General features: G+C 37.6%; 1 protein-coding gene across 1 annotated transcript in view; it reads left to right on the forward strand.

The window, feature by feature from the left end:
- Positions 1-7,864: 7,864 nt before the first annotated feature.
- Positions 7,865-19,623, forward strand: part of NPAS3 (neuronal PAS domain protein 3) — a gene marked incomplete at its 5' end in the record, with an annotated part of 542,187 nt that continues 530,428 nt past the window's right edge. Inside the window, one exon of the mRNA XM_009319455.1 lies at positions 7,865-7,965. Coding sequence (XP_009317730.1) covers positions 7,865-7,965 — 101 coding nt within the window. The remainder of the gene's footprint in view (positions 7,966-19,623) is intronic.

A 19,623-nucleotide genomic window follows, 5' to 3' on the forward strand; every position in this document is an offset into this window, starting at 1 on the left:
ACCCCTAGATTATCCTCCCTTTGTCTCTGGCATTGGTCAAATCAGCAGTATAATCGTCTACGTTCCTCTTTGGCTTATTATCATTAAAGCTTCTGTCACATGGTAGGAAGGAATCTTGTACCCAAATCCTAACTACTTGTTAAAGTTACTCATGTGTGTAGCTTAAAAAAAAATAAATTGGTAGGACCTCATTCTAAAGTTGTCTATGCACAAAAATGAGAGAAATAAGAAAGTGAGGAAAGATTATAAGGGGGTACATAGAAAGCTGAAGTAATATAGGAGAAAAACTGGCCAGAGGTCAAAGCAAAGAAGATGCAGACAAGTTTTAATTTGGAAATTTTAAGTACATCTGAGTTTCTGTAATCTCTTCTATTTCCATGGCTGGTGTCATTTAAGTTTTGGCTATGAGGTGAAAATTCAGTTTTCTTTCCTTATGTTAAAATTCTGAAGTTTATATACTCATAAAATAGAAAAGGCTAACAAAATGATTTAATGTTCATAGAAAAATCACAGTAATTAGAAACCTTGAACCAGATTCATACAGCTTGATTGACACCCAAGTCTTATGTTTCCCAATGACCAACTGTCTCTGAAAACTGAGGCCTAGGGCTGTCTGAATCTGGGCCCTCACACTCTTCATCCCGAAGTTCTCAATGAAAAAAACCTTGTCCTCTGCAAGCAATGTTGCCATGCTGATATTCACAGGGTAAGAACAGAGGAGATAAGCTGTTCAGAACAAATTTCTTAATTCTGAGGGAGGAAGCTCTGATTCATGCTACTTTTAGTAGTTAGGAGGTGAATCCCTGGATGCAAGAGCTTTCCTACACAGAAAATGCTTCCAACACCCAGCCTGTGTTACTACTACAAGCTTGAAAAATTATGTTGATCTGTGCAGGCATAGAAAAAAAGCAGCCATCAGTGGTGTGTAAGAATCACAGTGTTAAACATAGCACCTTGATCTCTGCCAAGAATTATATGGGAATTCTTAGAAAACGGGAACAAAGTTAAAGAAAAGAAAGGTAGATCTTGCACAATTTCTGGCTTATTTTCAAATATTTCATGGGAAAAATATTTCAGTATCTGGAAATTAAATGACCAGATTTAACTGTAAGCAACAGATCTGAACCTTACCACAGTTACACAGCCAAAATGAGGCAGAGGGAAAAAAAAAAAAAGTTATTCACTGTAGCCTACCAAGTCTCTCCAAGAATGCTTGAGAACCCAGCAGAACTTTCAAATTGCCATCCTGAGTAAGAACGGTCAGCTAACTCCTGTCCGTGGAGTCTGCAGTTACAATGCTTGATGGCTTTCCCTGTTGTCCATGTTGTGCTCAGTGAGCTCTCATCCATATCAGGACAACAGGGAGCCTGAGACCCAGCTTTGTCTTAGACCAACAGAATACATATAATGCTGAGTGTCATTTGCTCCATAGCTGTTCTTCTGGCCCATCCAAATATGAAGAGTGGCAAAATGCTATTCTTTGTCTCTTTCACAAGAGAGAAATTCAAAATAGATGAATAACCATCCCAAATTATCTCCGAGCTCTTTCAAGAGGAAGAAGAAAGCAGCCCCTTAAGCTCATCTCTGACTTGCCTTGCTAGAGTCTGCTGACAGCAATACGTTGGGTTGGGGACAGGGGGAAAGGCAATCAACACAATTTCAAAAAATCAGCCTGGATGTTTGATCTGTCTTTCTTGCGAGAAAGAGAACAATCATCTTTTTAAAGAGGAGTAATGCTGCTACAAAAATTATATGGACAAATTGTTTATACATGGCTGGTTGTTTAATATCATGGTGATATGCAATGTATATTTAAAAAGAACAAGAGGAGTAGTCTGGTTCCTAGCATCTGCTAAATACAGATGTTGCCAAATCTCAGAATTTTAAATCACAATGAGAAATCAGGCCTATGTATTGGGCTGCTACCTTTGAACTTGCATCTGTGGTAAAGAGGATGGGGATATGGGACCAAAAAGCTAATCTTTTTCAAAACTTTTTTTTCTATATTGAAATCCTAGTTTTAGTAAGTGTACGGACTTCTGCTGGAAGTTAAATGGCTAATACCAATGAGAAGAATGTATGTCTGTCGTTCTTGGATGTCCTTGATACATGCTTTGCTCATGTACCCAATGCACCTTAAATAACTTTACTGTCATTCTTTAAAGACCATAGAGTTAAATGGACAAAAGCTTATTTTCCTGATTGTCTTTCTACGACTTTCTATAAAATCTTTCATGAAACCCCTTTGTTACATTGCTTAATGAAGTAACAAGTTCTGCTTGAATATTTGAAAGCCAGAGACCAAACAATACAAAAAACATTAACGCTGGGACAGTCTTATTTCACCATCCACTGTGAATAGATATAAGAGCTATAATCTCCGTCTTCTGTAGGGAACTATGACTTTCTTTAAAACTAAAGTATTAGTAAATGTTAAGATTGGATGCTGAAACATTAGGCATATATATAACCAGAGTTAATTTTAAAGAAAGTCACCTTGGAATTGGTGTAAAATTTTCTTGTACCTTAAGATTGTATCTTTTCTGAAGAAAGAAGTCAGATCTCTACAGAAAACATTATTGCTTAGAATTCTCCCTCCTGGCAGGATGTATATAGGGTAGTATTTTTAAGGCTTCATACCTATATTTAGAAAGAACTGTAATTCTAGGAACTGTTCTAATTCTGTGGAAGACATGCCAGTCAAGGTACTATCTGGTATTTTTGACTCCCACAAAAAAAGGGCATTTTTCTAAGAGCCTTATTGTACCGGTTCACATAGGACATACTGGAATTATAGAGTCTTTACCTGCATGTTAGCCTTAACTCTGAATTTTCTTGCTTTCCAAGATTGTTAGCTATTTGCATTTCTTCACTTAAGATTTTTTTTTTAATAGTTTAATATCTTACTTATCAGAGAAAAGCAGGGTCCAGTTAGTTAAGGTTTCACTTGTATGTGGAACGTGACTTCCTAAGCTTGTCATGCATCAAACTGTTATGGCTGGCAATTGTTTAAAAAAATTCATTTTGTTATGAACTAGCCTGTTTTCAACTGGGCTGTTCAGAGATGGATTGCTTTCTGGAGTTTTTGACAGGTGTAATTGTTAAGGCGTCATCTGTTCTTGTTTGCACAAAATACATTTTAGCCAACTGTAGGACTTGCCCGCTAATCTTTCTCACATCATTCCATTCTTTGCTTGCCACTAGACAAATCCCCTGTTATTTGACCAGATGGTGGAAAATCCATTCTCATGATAAGTTGCTTCTAGTTTGCATTTAGATTACCTGCAAAAATGGAACAATTTACTACTCTGCCTCTAACCATCTCTTTTCTCCTTTTTTCCCTTAGTTTGACTTCTTGTAACTAATTATTTAAATTCTGCCCCGTGAGTTAAAATTAGTCATAGCTTACACGTTCCACATGTATGTAAATGCACTTAAGTTCCACCTCAAGTTGTATGATGAATCCATCTAGAGTTTAGTGACATATAAAGATAGGAAGATGAGCTGTCTGATGTGCAAACACAGCATCTTATAATCTGTTTACATCTGAGGTGATACTTTTGAACTTTTTAGGGAAGGTATGCAACCTCTAAAAACCAAGATCAGGTGTGAGAGTGCACCCAGCATCATCTTTTTATAGCGCGCACACCAAGGAATAGAGGATACAAACATTAAGTGAAATATCATGTTTCCTGCAGTGTTTGTAGGCATTTTGTCTACATACTAGCTTCTTTGAAAAATAACCTTCTGTACTGTAGAGTTAGGTAGTTATAACTTAACATTTTTGCCTTTATTATCGTGAAGTGGCAACTTTTACTCTGTCTAAAAGCTTTTATGAGAATAGGTGTGTTTTGTTTCTCAAACCAGTCAAAATTCAACTAGAATTGGGGTGAACTAACCACTGCAAATTGATCAGACTCAAATAGTCTTCAGTGCTCTAATTTTTAATACAGAGAAAAATACAAGAAATCAATTTCAAAGCATAAAATAGAACAAGAATATACAGTACCCAGAGTAAATAGCCAATATACAGTTTTATCTTGAGCGAAATCAATTTTGTATGTGGAACCTGAGAGATATACTCTATCTGCTGACATAATGTGCTAAAAACAAGTTAGCAAAATTAATTCAGTGAAGATTGTCTAAAATTATTTTTTTTAGAGGGGGAAAAAAACCCCAACCAAGACTGATTGTCTTGGTATAAGTTTACCAAGTTTTTGAATCCTAACCAGTAATTCTTGCTACTTGTTTTTATATTTTGTGGGTTTGCTGTTGGTTTGTTGTTTTTTTTTTTTTGTTTGTTTGTTTTTTTTTAGTAAGGAGTGCTGAATAAGCTGTTCTGTGAGGTAGTCTTAATTTCTGACCCATTTCTGACCCACAGCCTCATAGTTATCAGATGATAATTAATTGTAAATGTAAATCTATTAAATGACAGCTAAAGTACATAGGGCATAGGACAGAGGGCAAATGGGTGTGATGGCATTAGGCAGCTTCTAAATACATAAAATACAAACATAGTCTTTATTCAGCATAAAAAGTCCACTTATAGAAATACACTTACTGTGCTAAAATGAACCTTAACAATAAGAGACAAATATCATACAAGAAAATACAGGATTTTTTTTTTCCAAAGCATTTCTCTAGGTGGTAGCTGCATAGTTAAAAACCTGGTGTGCACTTTGAAATGTATTCCATAGTGTCTCAGGACTGTTTACTTTTTCAGGTTAAGTACAATAGGCCCCATTCTTTGCTAATTTAGATGCCATGCAATCTCAATGAAGTCAGTGGGATTTTAAGAGATTTACATTCATGTCCCATTTGGCTCAGTGTTTTGGGATATTATTTTTTTTTTATTATTATTATTTCTGTTGCAGCAGAGGGGGAATGGAGGAGAGTAAAATAACTCTTCAAACAAAATTGTTAGCGAGCATTGGGTAAGTGGGCATTGGGTCCAAAAAAAGGTCATAGGATCTTGGGTCCTGAAGTGGAATCCAGCCCTATACAGTGCAAAGGAAGACTTACTTCCCTCAGACTAGGATCTACAGCAGCTGCTATGTTGGTATAGAGCCTCATATATTGCTCAGTTTAAAAACAAAACACAACAAAAAACACACACACACACACACACACACACACCCCCATGCTCCCCACCCTCCACCTGTTCCAGTCATATTCTCTCTTCCCCATCTTTGGTTGTGGCACCTAATTCTGGCTAGATGTAAAGTAGGATTGTGATTCACAGTCCAAAACTCTGATCTTGGCTTGAATTACGGAAGGGTTGAGGTTGGAAGGGACCTCTTGTAAACCCCTCTGCGTTGGAGAAGCGGTGTTACCGGAGTGGGTTGCCCAGGACCATGTCCAGGCGAGTGTTGACTATCTCCATGGGTGGAGACTCCACAACCTCTCTGGGCAACCTGTTCCAGTGCTCCATTACCCTTGCGATAAAAAAGTGTTTCCTGATGTTCAGATGGAACCTCCTGTGTTTCAGTTTGTCTGTCATCCATTTGAAAAAAGAGCAAGGACTGCCCTTATCATAACAACTAAAACAAACAAACAAAAGCTAGCTGGCAGGTATTCTACACTAGCTTGGTGCAGTGAATACTTATTTAGGACCTATTTCATCACAAGGGTGTTCAAACTCACATCTTCCACTTCCCAGAAGAATGCCACAACTACTTCAGAATAAAGGTTTTCTGGAGTGAGCCATATTCTATTCCACTTGTTTAACTACTCAAGTAATAGCAATAATCAGTATTACTATTCAAGGTTCATTTGGCCAGAGAACCAGTGGAAGAAAGAGCATAATTCTGAAGCCCTGTGATGAGGGCACTCATCTGGGAAGGATTCTGATAGTTTTTGCAAGGAGTGCTTATGCATTTTTGAATGACTCTTAATATAACATGCTCTCACGGGCTCCCTTTCTTTCATCCAATGAATCATGATTTTTTTAAATACTTTTTTTTAAATAGTACCATCATTTTAGCAGGAGGAGTTAACATGTCCCTTGCTTTAGAATAGTTGTTATCAAGGAGTCTGTGGTAATCTTTGGAGCTGTGGGGGATGTACGTTTGAACCTCCTCTGGCTGAAAGGCATGGAGAGCCTAAGTCTCCCATGTCTTTGCTGAAGCTGTGTAAAAACAGGCATCTCTTCTAGTCTTTTTTTTTTTTTTTAAAAGGCCAGAGGGAGCTAAAGTTGGAGCATGGGTCAGCCAACGTGACGGTGCACTGAAGATTTTGAGGCTTGAATTCACTTTGTAGGCATTTCTGGGTGACATAAAGTGAAGCGTTTGACTCTCAGGCACAAACAACATAGAAGAAACTCTCCTCTTCTGGATTTCTTTTTTACTAGCTTGCATGGTTCCCTGCAGGTAGCACTTGTGTTGCAAAATCCCATTTTAAGATACTTAGCTTTCCTCATACACTGTGTATGGTGCTTAGGCATCTAACTTAAAGGCCCTGGGTATCACAATAAATAAGTCTCTCTGGCTGATGCCTTAATTGGTGAATGCAGGAATATCCCAGGATTTGGAGGTGTTTGGTCCTGCCTTCACCAAGTAGCTGTCTCCTTCCTCCTGCATGTGGGTTCCCGTGGGCCAAAAACAGTGCTGAGGCATGCTCAGACCAGGTTTCCAATTTGAATGAGCAAGGGACCAGGGCTGTTAAGACATGAAATGGTGTGGGCTTGCCACTCTGTGTAGGTGCAGTCTTATTGAGGAAGGCCCTCAGTTTCCACAGTACATAACTTTCCATTTTCTTGAAAGCTTGTTGCTGGATAATGATACTACTTTTTTTTCTCAAACCTCCAGACTCAAATTCCTGTTGAAACAAATATGTGATTTGAAAAAACAAGACTAGCTTAGAGCTATATAGACCTAATAGTGTCTATATAATGTCAAAAAATAATGTCAATACAGAATCATTTTTTATTATTAAGAATACTTATTTTTAAAAACTTCACAGCCTAAAAGTCTGCATTTGAAAAATTTGTAAAATTTCTCAAATAACTTATACTTACTTTAGTGATCTACCATTATATTAAAAGGGACAAAGGTATTAATTTGTGGAAGATACAAAAGCATCTAAAATGTGTGTTTATTCCAGAGAAGAGGGAGGGGAAAAAAAAGAAAATTAGTGGGTACTGTTTTGTGTGCAATTCCCAAGTATATTTTAAAAACAACATTGAATTTTTATAGCCAAATTATATTTTCTGCTAACAGGGAGTTGGGGAGGGATGAATAATAGAATGATTGACAAATCTTTTAGGGCCTGATTTTACAAGATGCTGCGCACCTCCTGATTGCTGCCAATCACTTTCATTTTCTTTCAGTCGATCCGAGAACATATGGCATTTTTCAGATGGTGCTGAGCACCTTCAATCACAGTCCTCATAATGCCACAACATCCTCATTCTGTGCAAATGTGAGAATTGCTGTTGACATTTTAAATTGGAGGGTTATTTGGTCTTTGTCTGGACAAACTCCCAGCTGATATAAATGGATGTTCTGCCTGAGGAAGGATTGCAACAGTAAACAATAAATAATCAATTTTATAAGCACTATTGTGTATACACAAACTATGTGAAGTATCAATTCGGTTCATAAAATTCTTTACCTCTTCCACTTTTGTTTGATGGGGGAAAAAAAATACCGTTCTTGTGGAGAACTGAAGTTTAGTTTACTCTCAGTGCAAATTTTGAAAAGTGGAAACTCTGGATGTTATGTGCACAAGGCAGTTGATTTAAAGAGATCAGAAAGGTGTTTAATTTAAAAATAAAATAAATAAAAAAAATCAATTTCAACATACTGATTTGTCCTGCATTACAGTTACCTGTAGAGAACCTCTAGTCATGTCTATCTGTTTTTGATGCCTCTACAGAATAACTGTCCAGCATCCTCTGCCCAACCAATCAGAATGTAGGAAAATCTACCGATATGACGGAATCTACTGTGAATCTACCTACCAGAAGTATGTTGAAATCTGTGTGAGTCTTGCCTCTAGCTCGTGCATTTAGTGCTCGTGCTCTCCCGCTATTCAGAAATTACACGTGTGTTGAAACCGTACACTTCTACTTGCGTGCAAAACCTCTGCAGCAGGGACAGAAATATTTTGTTTAATTCTTTGGGATTGTGCTCTAAAAGCTAAAAAGCAAATAAAAAACCCTATGACTTTACTCAGTCTCTTAGATATGCTTCTGTACAGTGCAATAAACAAGAATGTATACAGTAGAAAATCTAGGCAAAATGTATTGCACAGGTGCTTCACATCTTAGGGATTTGAAAGGTGTGATATGTATAAATTAGCTGTCACTTTTTTTCAGTCATGTAATGGAATGATGAGTTGTAATTTGCATAATCCTTTAAGAAGTCAAATTATACTGTCATGTAGCAGACTTAACATGCTAGCTAGGATTTCATAGCTTTGCAGCTAATTAGTATGTACCTTACAGGACAGTTAAATTGAAGTTGAGTCCTCTCGCTTTGCAGTCATTTGCCTTTGTCCGTTGCCCTAACAGAGCCCGCTTTTGTGCGTAACTCAAGATCGTTACCGGTGCTTCTGACAAAAGTGCTGTTGCTGTGGGCAGGCAAATGCAACATGCTTGACTTCTGTTACTTTTGCAGTCAGTGAAGTTCCTATTTTACTGTAGTAAGGCCTTAGTAATCTATGTCTACATAGAATTGAAAAGTGTATATTTGACAGGTATATTGTAGATGATTTTGTATTAATATATTGCAAATGCATTATGAATTTTCGCTGATATCTTGCTGATATTTTGAAACTGCTTTCTGTTACTTGGTGTTTACTTTTCACACTCCAACTATATTCTTGTTTTGTGTCCCAGTGTTATCGTTATTATCTTGTGTATAACAGATTTCACTTTCCAAAAACCTCTTAACTTCTAAAAATCAATTGTACTTGCATTGCAACAAAATGTTTCTTTGGCAAGGCAGTCATGCTCATTATAATTTTTTAGGTCGTATTCTCTCATCCGCTCTTTTTATTCCATAATCTGCTGTTTGTTTTCTGAATCTTTTCTTTTAGTAATAGGTACAACCACATCAGTAAAAGCTGTTGTTTCAGCGTAAATGAAGAGTATCATTTTGGTTTACAGAAGTGAGAGGAAAAGGGAAATCTAGATTTATCAATATAATTACAGCATCAGTGTAACTTGGTGAGCCAAAATGAAAATCTGACCTCTTGCTTGACTTTTTTGTCAATGGTTACTTTTGGTGTGAGATGATCTATTCATGATTTTACATTGACTTATAAATATTTCTTGCACTTTTTGAATTTTTGATGGTTTTCCCTTCTATCTCTCCAAGTAATGGTAGTATCCAGGGTAACTGAAGCAGTCTAGATCTAGCACATGTCACCACAGAATTTAACTTTAGTGGTTTTACTTTTCTTGTCACTTCAGTTCAGTAAGCATAAAAATGTATTCATTTGTTTAAACATTTGAAGCAGATTGTTATGTACTATTTATATCAGTTTTTAAAACAACTTCAAGATTTCAAAACTTTGTGGAAATAAGAAAACTTGGCACAGGTTGTCATGAGTGTTAAATACAGTGATAGCTTCACCCTGAACACTGCAAAATAGTTGTTTATCTTAAATTCTCCCTAATTTCAAAAATTATAGTCAGTATAGTTAAAAACAGCTAGCTGTGCTGACTGCAAAATGGAATAGTAGATGTTCACTTACAAGTAGGTATACAGTTGCAAATAGGCATTGGCTAAATAGCTTTTCAAAAAAAGACAAAATCCAAAAATCAGATTGGTGATGAAACAGTGTTGGTTTTGACATCTGTTTTGCCATACCTGAAATGTGAATTTTGAGGTATTATAGCCCAGTTCACCTCACTTGTAGAAAGCATGGATTATTTTGGAAAACTAACAGCTCGGTCTTTCTGCAGAAAATATAGAGTGCTTTTTGATTAGTGAGATTTTCTCTCGGTGCTTCTTCCATGCTATTGAAGTTCTCTGAGGCATTCTTTCTGTCTTCTTCCCAATGGATGTTTTTGGTACTTTTTTCCATAGTAATTTGTTTCCAATGATATAACAACAAGTTACTGAAAACTTCTCACTAATCAAGACCAAAAAAACCCAAGCTATTTTCATCACACTTTTAAAGTTCATAGTTTAGTGCTACAAGACCTGTGAATGTTTTGTACTAGATGTTCATGTGCATCTCTTACGCAGGCTCAGTCTCTCCCCTGATTAGACTGGGAAAGGGAGAATGGATGTAAAACACCACTGGTGGTCAACAGAAAGGGCTGTGTGACCCTCCTTTTTCCTGTAAGGTGATTGCTGGGCTGGACATAAAACAGCGAACTACTTATTCTGAGAGCTAAAGAAATTTTAAGGACTGGCCATACAGAGTAGGACACGACACAAAATCGTGGATTTGGGAGCTTGACTATTTTTTCTCCAACCCATTTTAAAATTAAATGAAGTATTATGCAGAGAGCTGACTCTGGATTTATGCTTAACTATGTACCTACTACAGGTATTTTGTGTAAAGCTACTTAGCAGTTGGTATTGAGATATTCCGATCCTTTCTGTAAAAATTTGAAAGGATCATACCATGACCTTCTACTCCAAAAATACTTTTAAGAAAACATTTGGGGAAGTAACCTTTTTAGTCAAATCTTAGTACTAATACATACTAGAAATAACAGTTTTTAAGAGTGCTTAAAGGTGTAGATTAGTAAATACATTATAGTATTAGGAAAAAAAAAAAGGCAAACAGCTTTTCACAACACAAGTTCCTGAGGAGCTGGACTAATGATTACATTAGCTAATATATAAAAAAATAGCCAAATAGTAAATATTTTAAACAGATCCCTCTAGGCTATTTATGATCTGCTTGCAATTGAGCCTCATAGCTGCTGCTAGATATCCCGCTTGGAACAGAGTGGAACATAGTTTCAAAAGTTGTTTGTGAAAAAACAGATTCCTGCCCCCCCCCCCGCCACTGGGCTGTCCACCACCTTGGTTGCCACGGGTCTATGTTGTTTTAGGTGGCTAAGCATGTAAATATGCTTTTTAAAAAATCTCTAAAGTAAGCTTGAAAATAATTACAAATTGTTTCTGTGTTCACTAGTGGTAGAGACTAACACACCAAGCATTCTTAAAAGATTTTACCATTGTGTTTTTTGAAGTAGACTACATGTCTCGAGCTGTAGAGGTAAAACCAGAGACCTGTCAGCTACTGGCCTGGAATACGGCTGTCCGTCAACTCCTGAATATTTCTGCTTTTCTTTTCCAGTCCCCACAGCTGTAGCCAGGAATGTCCAGGCTCTTCTTTTGTGATGTCAAACAAAATTGACAACAGAAAGAAATATTTCTTGTTCAGTTCTAGCTACTGCACTATAACCAAACTGCTAAGGTTTTTCCCTCTTGCCCTGGTTGAAAATGCTTTCTTCTGCTTGCTCAGACACCTATGGTTTGCACTGTTGTTCACCTTTATGGAGTGTCAAACAGTGAACAAAGCCTGGGTAGAAGATCTCCAGAGATAGCCCAAGAGGAGTATGGCTCCCTGCCCATGCTCTGGTTTTATTTCTTGCTAAATTACAAGGACTAATGGCGTGTCAAGAATAGGGTTTTTTTTGCTTGTCTGCAGGGAGTCTCTGTTGTGTACAAGCAGAGGATATCTCAGGGTTTTTTTGTTCTCAGCCTGGAAGTTATTCCATTCATGAAGCGGCCCTTCAGAGTATCACCTGGATCATGAGGGGAAATTCTCAGTTTGGTGGCTGTTGTGTGCTGTCTTCAAAGCAAGGGTGGAAGAATTATGCCATCCTCATTTCTTCCTGTCCATATTAAGCAGACTTAAAGGTCATGTCTCTCTTCAGGAGTATAGAGAATAGGGAATAGTTCTACAGTAAGGTATTTCTTCTGAAATCAAGAGCATGGAATAAATATGTAAGGCAAACACCTCGCTCATTTAAATCCCAGAAATACAGCTATGGTCTTATTAGCTCTTGTTCCTTCATTTCTCTGCAAGTTAGTGAAATGAGCACAGAACAGAAGGCTCATTGATTGCAGTCTAAGAAGTGGAGCAATTTGTCCTGGAAGGTGTAGCTTGGTCATATACACGTTATCGTCTTGAGCCTGTAAATGCTCAAAACATCCAAACTTAACAGACCAAAATAAGCTCCCTTCAGACTATATGTTGACTCAAAACCATAAATATTTGTACAACTGAGAAAAGGAGGCACAAGGCTAAAGCATTCCTGTCAGCCTGTAAGGTTTAAATTAAGTTTTGTTTATTTATCAAATGGATAAAACAAAAACAGAATTGCTTTGTATGCCCAAGAAATCTCATGGCCCTGGTAGACAACACAAATGAGAATATAAACCTTCTAATGGGCCAAATAGCTCTCCCAGGTTTCTAGCAGGGGAATTCGACCAAATATAGAAGATATTGGTTGAATATCTTCATCATGGGAAGATGAAGGATTTCTCAGCGTTGTTGAAGTGGTCTGCAGGGCTCATCACCAACTTAATGTGGGCAGTAAAAGACCTGCAGAGGAGGAGCTAATGGTTCCAAACGGAGATTCACAATTTTGTGAAAGTGGGTTAAAACCCCCTGCTGGCTCCTCTGCAGCTGGGTGTGATGGTTCAGGTCAGTGTAGTCATTTCAGCAGCACAGAAGTTGATAATGGCTGAGAGGTCATTGTCTTCTTCCATCTTTTTGTTTCTTAGTGATGGTGCTGCACTTAAGTTGACTTAGAAGGATGTAAGACTTTTCAGACTTACTGTTTGTATATCCTGACTCATCTGATACCATATAGCTGAGGAAAAGATACAGTAGTCTGAAACAATTATTTTAGCTGCAGAAGAAACATGTAATGCAGGACAACAGAGCTGTCATTCAAGCTAATGCTGTAGGGTACACGAGCTTTTTTCCAACAATGACTTCAGTATCCTATGTTTAGGGGTTAACCTAAGAGAGAACATACTGAAGAAGCTGCTATTTAGTTTGATGTACTCTAGTGAAACAGGAAGGAGAGGCCCCCACCTTCTTGCACAGTGGATCTTTCTTTGGGGCGGTGTTCCCTTACTTCACATCTTGATTTTTCTCCTTGCAACGTGAATTTAACAGGTGTATTTGAAGAAGATTCTACGCATCTCCTCTTCACAAATATGACCTCTTTGTAGAAAATACTGAAAGCTAATAACCTTATTCATTCTCTATCAGCAAATGGCAGAGAAGCCACTGCTAACTCATGTAACAGGCCTTTTAATATAAATTACCTGATTCTTACAGCCTTGGTGTGAGGCTTCCTGGCAAAACTTTATCCCTGTTACAGCTGCCTACATCTGCTCTCACCTTTGTGTGTAGCTTTGAGCATATCTGTGGGTTCTCTGTGCTGAGCTGTTCTAGATGTCTTTTGCAGGAAGAAAAAAAAGAAGTCTTTAACCAAGTTTAAAACACATCCAAAAGTGAGCCAACGTCTCCTTACACGTAAGATATGAGAGTGGGCTTTCTCTGGGTAAGAAATGAGATTAGTTGTGCCACTTTAAAATGATTAATGATCTCTGGCTAGCCATAAGTTGAACATCTAATCCTTGGCTGATTGGAGCATTTGAGAGAACAGCACTCAAAAAATATAATCTTTCAATAACAGAAATTTTGTCATACTTATATTTCTATTATGACACAGTTAGATGTTGCACTGGCTTTAAAATTTTACTTTAAGATTAATGGAACGTAGCCTGAATAGAGAATAGGTGCGATGTGTACATGTTACCTGCAAATTTTCTTCCACTGAATAATAAAGGGCTATGTTTAGGTTTACAAAATCCTATTCAGTTTATAGTTCAATACAAATTTTGAAGATTCACTTAAGCTTTGCTGTATCTAATGGTAACATCTATTCTGAGTTAAATCCTGAAGTGAATTTGATATTGGTCAATTGACCAATTAGGCAATTACCTTTTGCTGTCTTGCATGCAATCTGTATTAAACTGGCTGGGTCTTCAGGTCCCTTAACCACACCCTTTCAATAGGGTATTAGTCACAGTCTGCTAATTCCCTGTTAAGACAGTATTTTTGATATTCTACAGAAAATTGTTTTGCATTTCATTTTCATTTCAGATATGAAGGGTTCTTTTTGTGTTCTGTGTTGTTTGTTTTGTGGTTTGTTTTTTTTTCCCCTGAGTCGTGTTACTGGTTTCAGAAATGGAGAGATCAATTCAAATTATCTGTGACTGAGCTACTCTGTGTATTCAGCAAGGTTTCACTTTTCCTATGCTCTTTCAGTAACTCTCTGCTTTGTACAAATACAGAAGCACTAATACCAAGTATATCCAAAATATGACTTGGGGAAGCAGTGAGCAAGATAAGTTCATTTGGCTTACTAACAGTTTATAGAATCATTCCACAACTTGGGGGAAGGGGACATAATTATCCCCCAAATATAAAGAGTTAGCCAAATACCTGCCCTAAAGCTCACGTGAGTGCCATGGGTTGCAGTAACAAAGCTATTCTGGAGCATTTTAGGTATGCTTTTGAAAGGTAGAGTTCCAACGCTTTCCCATCTTTTGATTTAAAAAAACAATATAAGATAGTAACACAGCCTTTCAACTTCTGGTTCTTTTTAGAAGGAAAATGCTGATTATAAGAACTTCAGATGAAAGAAAATCCCACCTTTCTTTAGATGAACTGTACTTACTGTTAGCTGAAGTATTGTTACCTTATTTTTAGTCTGAAGTTTTCTAGCTTTTATGTAGCAGAAACATACCAAATCCAGCATTAAGAAGCTGAAAAGTCCCCCCTTAATATTCATGATACTCCTCAGTTCTCCCCCTCCCCCATTTAGATATTTGTAGACAGTAACCCAGTTATCGTTTATCCTCCTCTTTGACACAGGCTTCTCATTCTTAGCAAGGGAAGTTTTCCAGAATTTGAATGCTGCTTGTAGCTGTTTGATGAAGTCTTCCTAGTTCGAACACTAGTATAGTCCGTTAGTTGTTCCTGTGGTAGTGCTCAGGGATCACGGATATAAACTAGAACCACATTGTTACATGCTGTTTGGAACAGAAAGATTCTCTGTCTCAACATCGGTAGTGATTTATATAATCCTATCCTATTGCTACTCTGTGTTTACTGCCTTGTACATCAAAGGATCTTTTTTGCTGCTGTAGTCAGGGTATTGCACTGTAGGCTAATATTAATTTGGTTATCCACCATCACCCATATGCCTCTTCCTAGGTTATTATATTGTCTTTGTTTGGAATCTGTGCTCTTAGTTACTAGATAGACAGCTTTGTGCTCAGCTGTGTTAAAACACATCTCATTCAGGTGAGCCCAGACTGCCATGCAATCGGTGGAACTGACAACTCCCTGGTATTTACCCATTTTATTATCTTTTGTGTCATCTGCAAATTTTACTGGGAAGGATTTTATGTTTTCTTTCACATCACTGATTTATTCTCCTGCACAGGTACTCTGTAGGGAATAAAGGGCTCAAGGAGTTATTTCCCTGCACAGAGTACTTGGGGTAGACTTAATCCATATTTCAGAGCTGCTGGTCATAATGGCTGGGAGCAGATTAGGGCTGCCGGCACTGATGGGTTGCAACCAAACAGGGGCAGTGAGTCATGAGCACACTCTCTTTACTTGCAGCAGTATGAGATGGCTGCAGCCTTTCTTTAAAGTAATGTGAGGCTTGTTTTGCATAGTGATGCTGTTGAAATACAGAAGACAATTCTCCCTTGAAAATTTGTGTCTGTAGTGATGGCTACTAGTGAATTACCTCTTTTTTTTTTTTTAAAAAAAAAAAGGCTGTTTCTGGAAACAAAGCTAGATTATTTGCAAATGTTTAGCAAATTTAGTGAATGTGTTTATCCAAAACAAGGGCAAAGAGGTGGTTTTTGGAAACCCTGAAATCTTTCATATTAGTTTTTTTCCTAAATCAATTAATTTTAATTTCATTTTCAAATGATGCTTTTATTTAGAACTAAATCTGCTTTTCAGATGACTAGAAGATTAAATAATGAAGTCATCAAGCATAATGTTTTATTGAAAAATAACTTCAGAGCTTACCAGAATGAAGCTTTCGGATAACATTTTGTCCCTCATTTTTCCTCCACCCCCCAAAAGGATTTCTTTGAGCAAACCTCAAAATCGTGCTCTGAAGATTTTTTTTTTCCCTTAAGTTGTCTACATAGCAGACCTGCGCAGCACTGTACCTTGCTTAAGTTTAAGACTTAAGTTGTTTAGCAATCTATTAATTCTCCCACCTAGCCATAGGGCTTTGTGATACAAAAGTGACACAACTCGTATTTCACATCCAGATGTAGCAATATCACTAAAATTCTAACTTATCTATGACAAAACTGTTGACTTACTGCTATCATAAAGGAATTTTACCAAATCTGTAGTCAGTTTAAAGTATTTATGCTGATTTGCTTTCCCTTTAAGACAAATACCGCTCCAGTTAAAACATGTAAAGATTTAGCAAAGTCTGCATCACCTCAAACTGGTATACAAAAAATAAGACTTGTGTTACATATTGTTAAATTAATTTTTTTTGTTGTACAACATTTTTTGTCAGGTGTTTATGGTCTTAAAGTTCCATGTTCATATACACACATGTACATACATGCACATACCTATACACACACTTTTGAAAAGAAAGAAAATACAATAATTTTAGGGAAGAAGACAATGGAAGCATAAAGCATGCTTCTACCTGAGCGCAATAGGAAGGTGACAGTTTTTAATTTATGTCATTTTTAGGTATGAAACATTCTGTGTTGTTGTTTTTTAAAAAAACAACAAACAACAACAAAATGCAATACCATATGAACCAAAGATTATATAATTAAGATTTGCCCTTATTTTCTGGTAAATAGGGAGTAAAGTTCTCATAAATACCAAACAAAAAATCCGATCAACGAGAAGGAAAGACACAATCTGTCACACTTCAAAGTTTTCTGCTCATTAAGCAACAGGAGACTCATGAAAGTAGATACCTTTGCCTATTACAGTTGCATTGAACTTTGTTTTACAGTTTCATAAGTGACGTTGGGTCTGTGCCATCTTTAAGATTGCAGACTGTGATGCAGAGTAGTTTAAGATGGTGTATCATGTACCATTTAATCAGGCTGCACTATTTAGAGTATGTGTTGCGTACTGGGAATAATTTGTGTGTAAAGTCTTTCCAGCTGCATCTATATAAAAGGTGAAATTCCCCTACCTCCGCACAAAAGTCAGTTAAATGGGCTGTGGGGAACGGAGCAGCAGTTGAATGAATTAATTTCATGTAGCTGTCCGTAGCTGGCTGTGACACTGCAGTGTGCTTCCTCCACAGCTGACTCGCAGCCAGGGCCTGTACATGTCTTTGTGGAGTTCTTGGGCTGCTGAATTTCTATGCCTTGATCAAATGTCTCCTTGCCTGGAAGTGTCCTGTATAGTTTTCCATCCCCTTGCTAAATTCCAGTGACTCATTTACATGCCTAGGGCAGTAGCTCTGTAAAACCTCGTGACTGTGGTGGGCTTTGCTACCTGTTATTATTACCTTTGCTACCTCTAAGATTGGAGGTTATCACAGTGTTAGGAGAGAGGAACACTAGTACCATCCTCTTCTGCATACCCTTTCATGTAAGCTACTGTATGTGCTGCTTCACGTGGCTGGGGGACAGGGGCTGTTGTGCACTCCCTCTTTCCCCAGTGGAAAATCTGCCATTTCTGAGAGTACTCTCAGCTGGTGATTCTCAGTGATGCACATGTAGACAAAGGGTGGCAGCACAAAGATTTTCGAGTAAAGCAGCTTGTGTAACCAGTCACGCTGCAGGGTGCAATGAGTTTGGCAGCCTGTTGGTACCAGGGCTGTCTGGAAGCACCCCAGGGGTGCAGACACTCCTGGTGCTAGGCCGTAGATTAGGCAATCCGTCACCTGTATAATCAGTGACCAATACTGATCAGTGTATTGATCATAACTGTGCTTTGGTATAGCACGTACTGTTGCTTTGTCTAGCAGTATTTTCTTGGCCTGAAGAATGCTGCCATACTCTACATTTTGAGCTGGATGTTATACTAAAAAGGACATTCATATTTTGCTAACTTGGCAAGTTGAATTGAGAGGTTTTTGATATTCAGTAGGGATAGAAAACAATCAAAATATTTTGAGTGAAATACTGAGCTAAGTTTAAGAGCAGAATACAAGCCAAGTCTATAGTATATTTTGGTATAGCTTGGTCAATTGGAGGTATTTAAGTGGTGTAGTATCCCACTTGGACAAAGCTGGATCAGCAGAAAGCTCTATAGCAGATACTACTTTACTTGCAAACTGTTCTTTTACTAATATTGCTTGTTTTGCTAATAAGTGATGATTTTCCTGTATGAGTCCAAAGCAGACCTTTGCTGATATAGCTGATTACATGCTTAGTGCTTTGCCAGTGGTGTACCAAGATTGCTCTATTGGCAAAATGCTCCTAATGCAGACCTCATCTGATTTTAGTCATTCACTTTTCTTGATTTCAAAGCTCAACAAAATAAGACTCCTGTTGTAGAATTTGAAGGGACGTTAGTTGTTCCATGACTCTGTAGTGAATAATCATTGGGATAAAGAGAGCCAAAAGCTGTACTGCATTTAAAAAATCAATCCTATTTTTCATAATATAATTAAGTTTTTTGTCATTTGAGATATTCTTGTTGTAGGCTTGAATTAAGGGTGAGAAACCTAATCTTCTGAGTTGTTTCACATATTTCACTTTTGGTCTTCATAGAATCCTGCTGGTGGTGTGATTTGCCTGATTAATCGTGGCAGTGCTATCCATACTAAATCCCACATGGTTGAGCTCCTTTGCCTTGAAATCAAATGGTGTAAATGAAAACTTTCCAAAAGTATTTTGAGCTTTTTCACCCCCTTAAAAATCTCTCAACCAAAATTGAAGTGAAGGGCCTGGTGATCATAACCTAGTGAGGCACAATGTCTTGCTGTGTTCTTTGGGCAACACCTAGATCTTATGCCTAAGAGAGCATTTTATGGTTGTCATAGCAGGAGGCCTTCTTGCTTCCAGGGGTAGCAGCATGCTTTTTAGAATCAGTGCATTGCTGCTTGATTACTGATGATGGGTATCTGCTGGACCCAGCGTGACAGAGAGAGGCAGTTCTGATTCATATCACCCTGGGGAGCATCAGGCACGTATCCAGACCAGGCATCGGCATCAATGGTAACTGTGGCATTGAAATTGCTAGAAAAGGCATGGAATCAGGTAATCATCCATAAGAGTACTACTGAATGGCTATGAAGTTCACAGCTAGTAGATTCGTATCTTATGGGAGCATGATACTGTGTAACAGGCAAAATCTGTTAAGTTTACTAAACAGGTTAGGGCAACTTCATTAGATAGGGTTTTTCCATTGTTGATGTTGGCTTACTTTTACCTCACCTCCTCCCTAAGTGTACTTGCAAGTTATAAACAGATCTTTTGTGAGATGTCAGTAGAAGAGCAAATCAACCACTCCAGGCCTAGGTTGTCTCTTGGAGGTTAAACTCAAATCTAATTATTGACATTGTCACTAAATGGAATGAAATACATCCCAGAATGTAAAAAATTATGTTAACTTTTCTGACTCTTGTACACTCCAAATTTTTTAATTTCTCTTGCTTAG

The sequence above is a fragment of the Pygoscelis adeliae genome, unplaced genomic scaffold, assembly GCF_000699105.1.
Source record: "Pygoscelis adeliae isolate BGI_AS28 unplaced genomic scaffold, ASM69910v1 Scaffold71, whole genome shotgun sequence".
NCBI lineage: Eukaryota > Metazoa > Chordata > Aves > Sphenisciformes > Spheniscidae > Pygoscelis > Pygoscelis adeliae.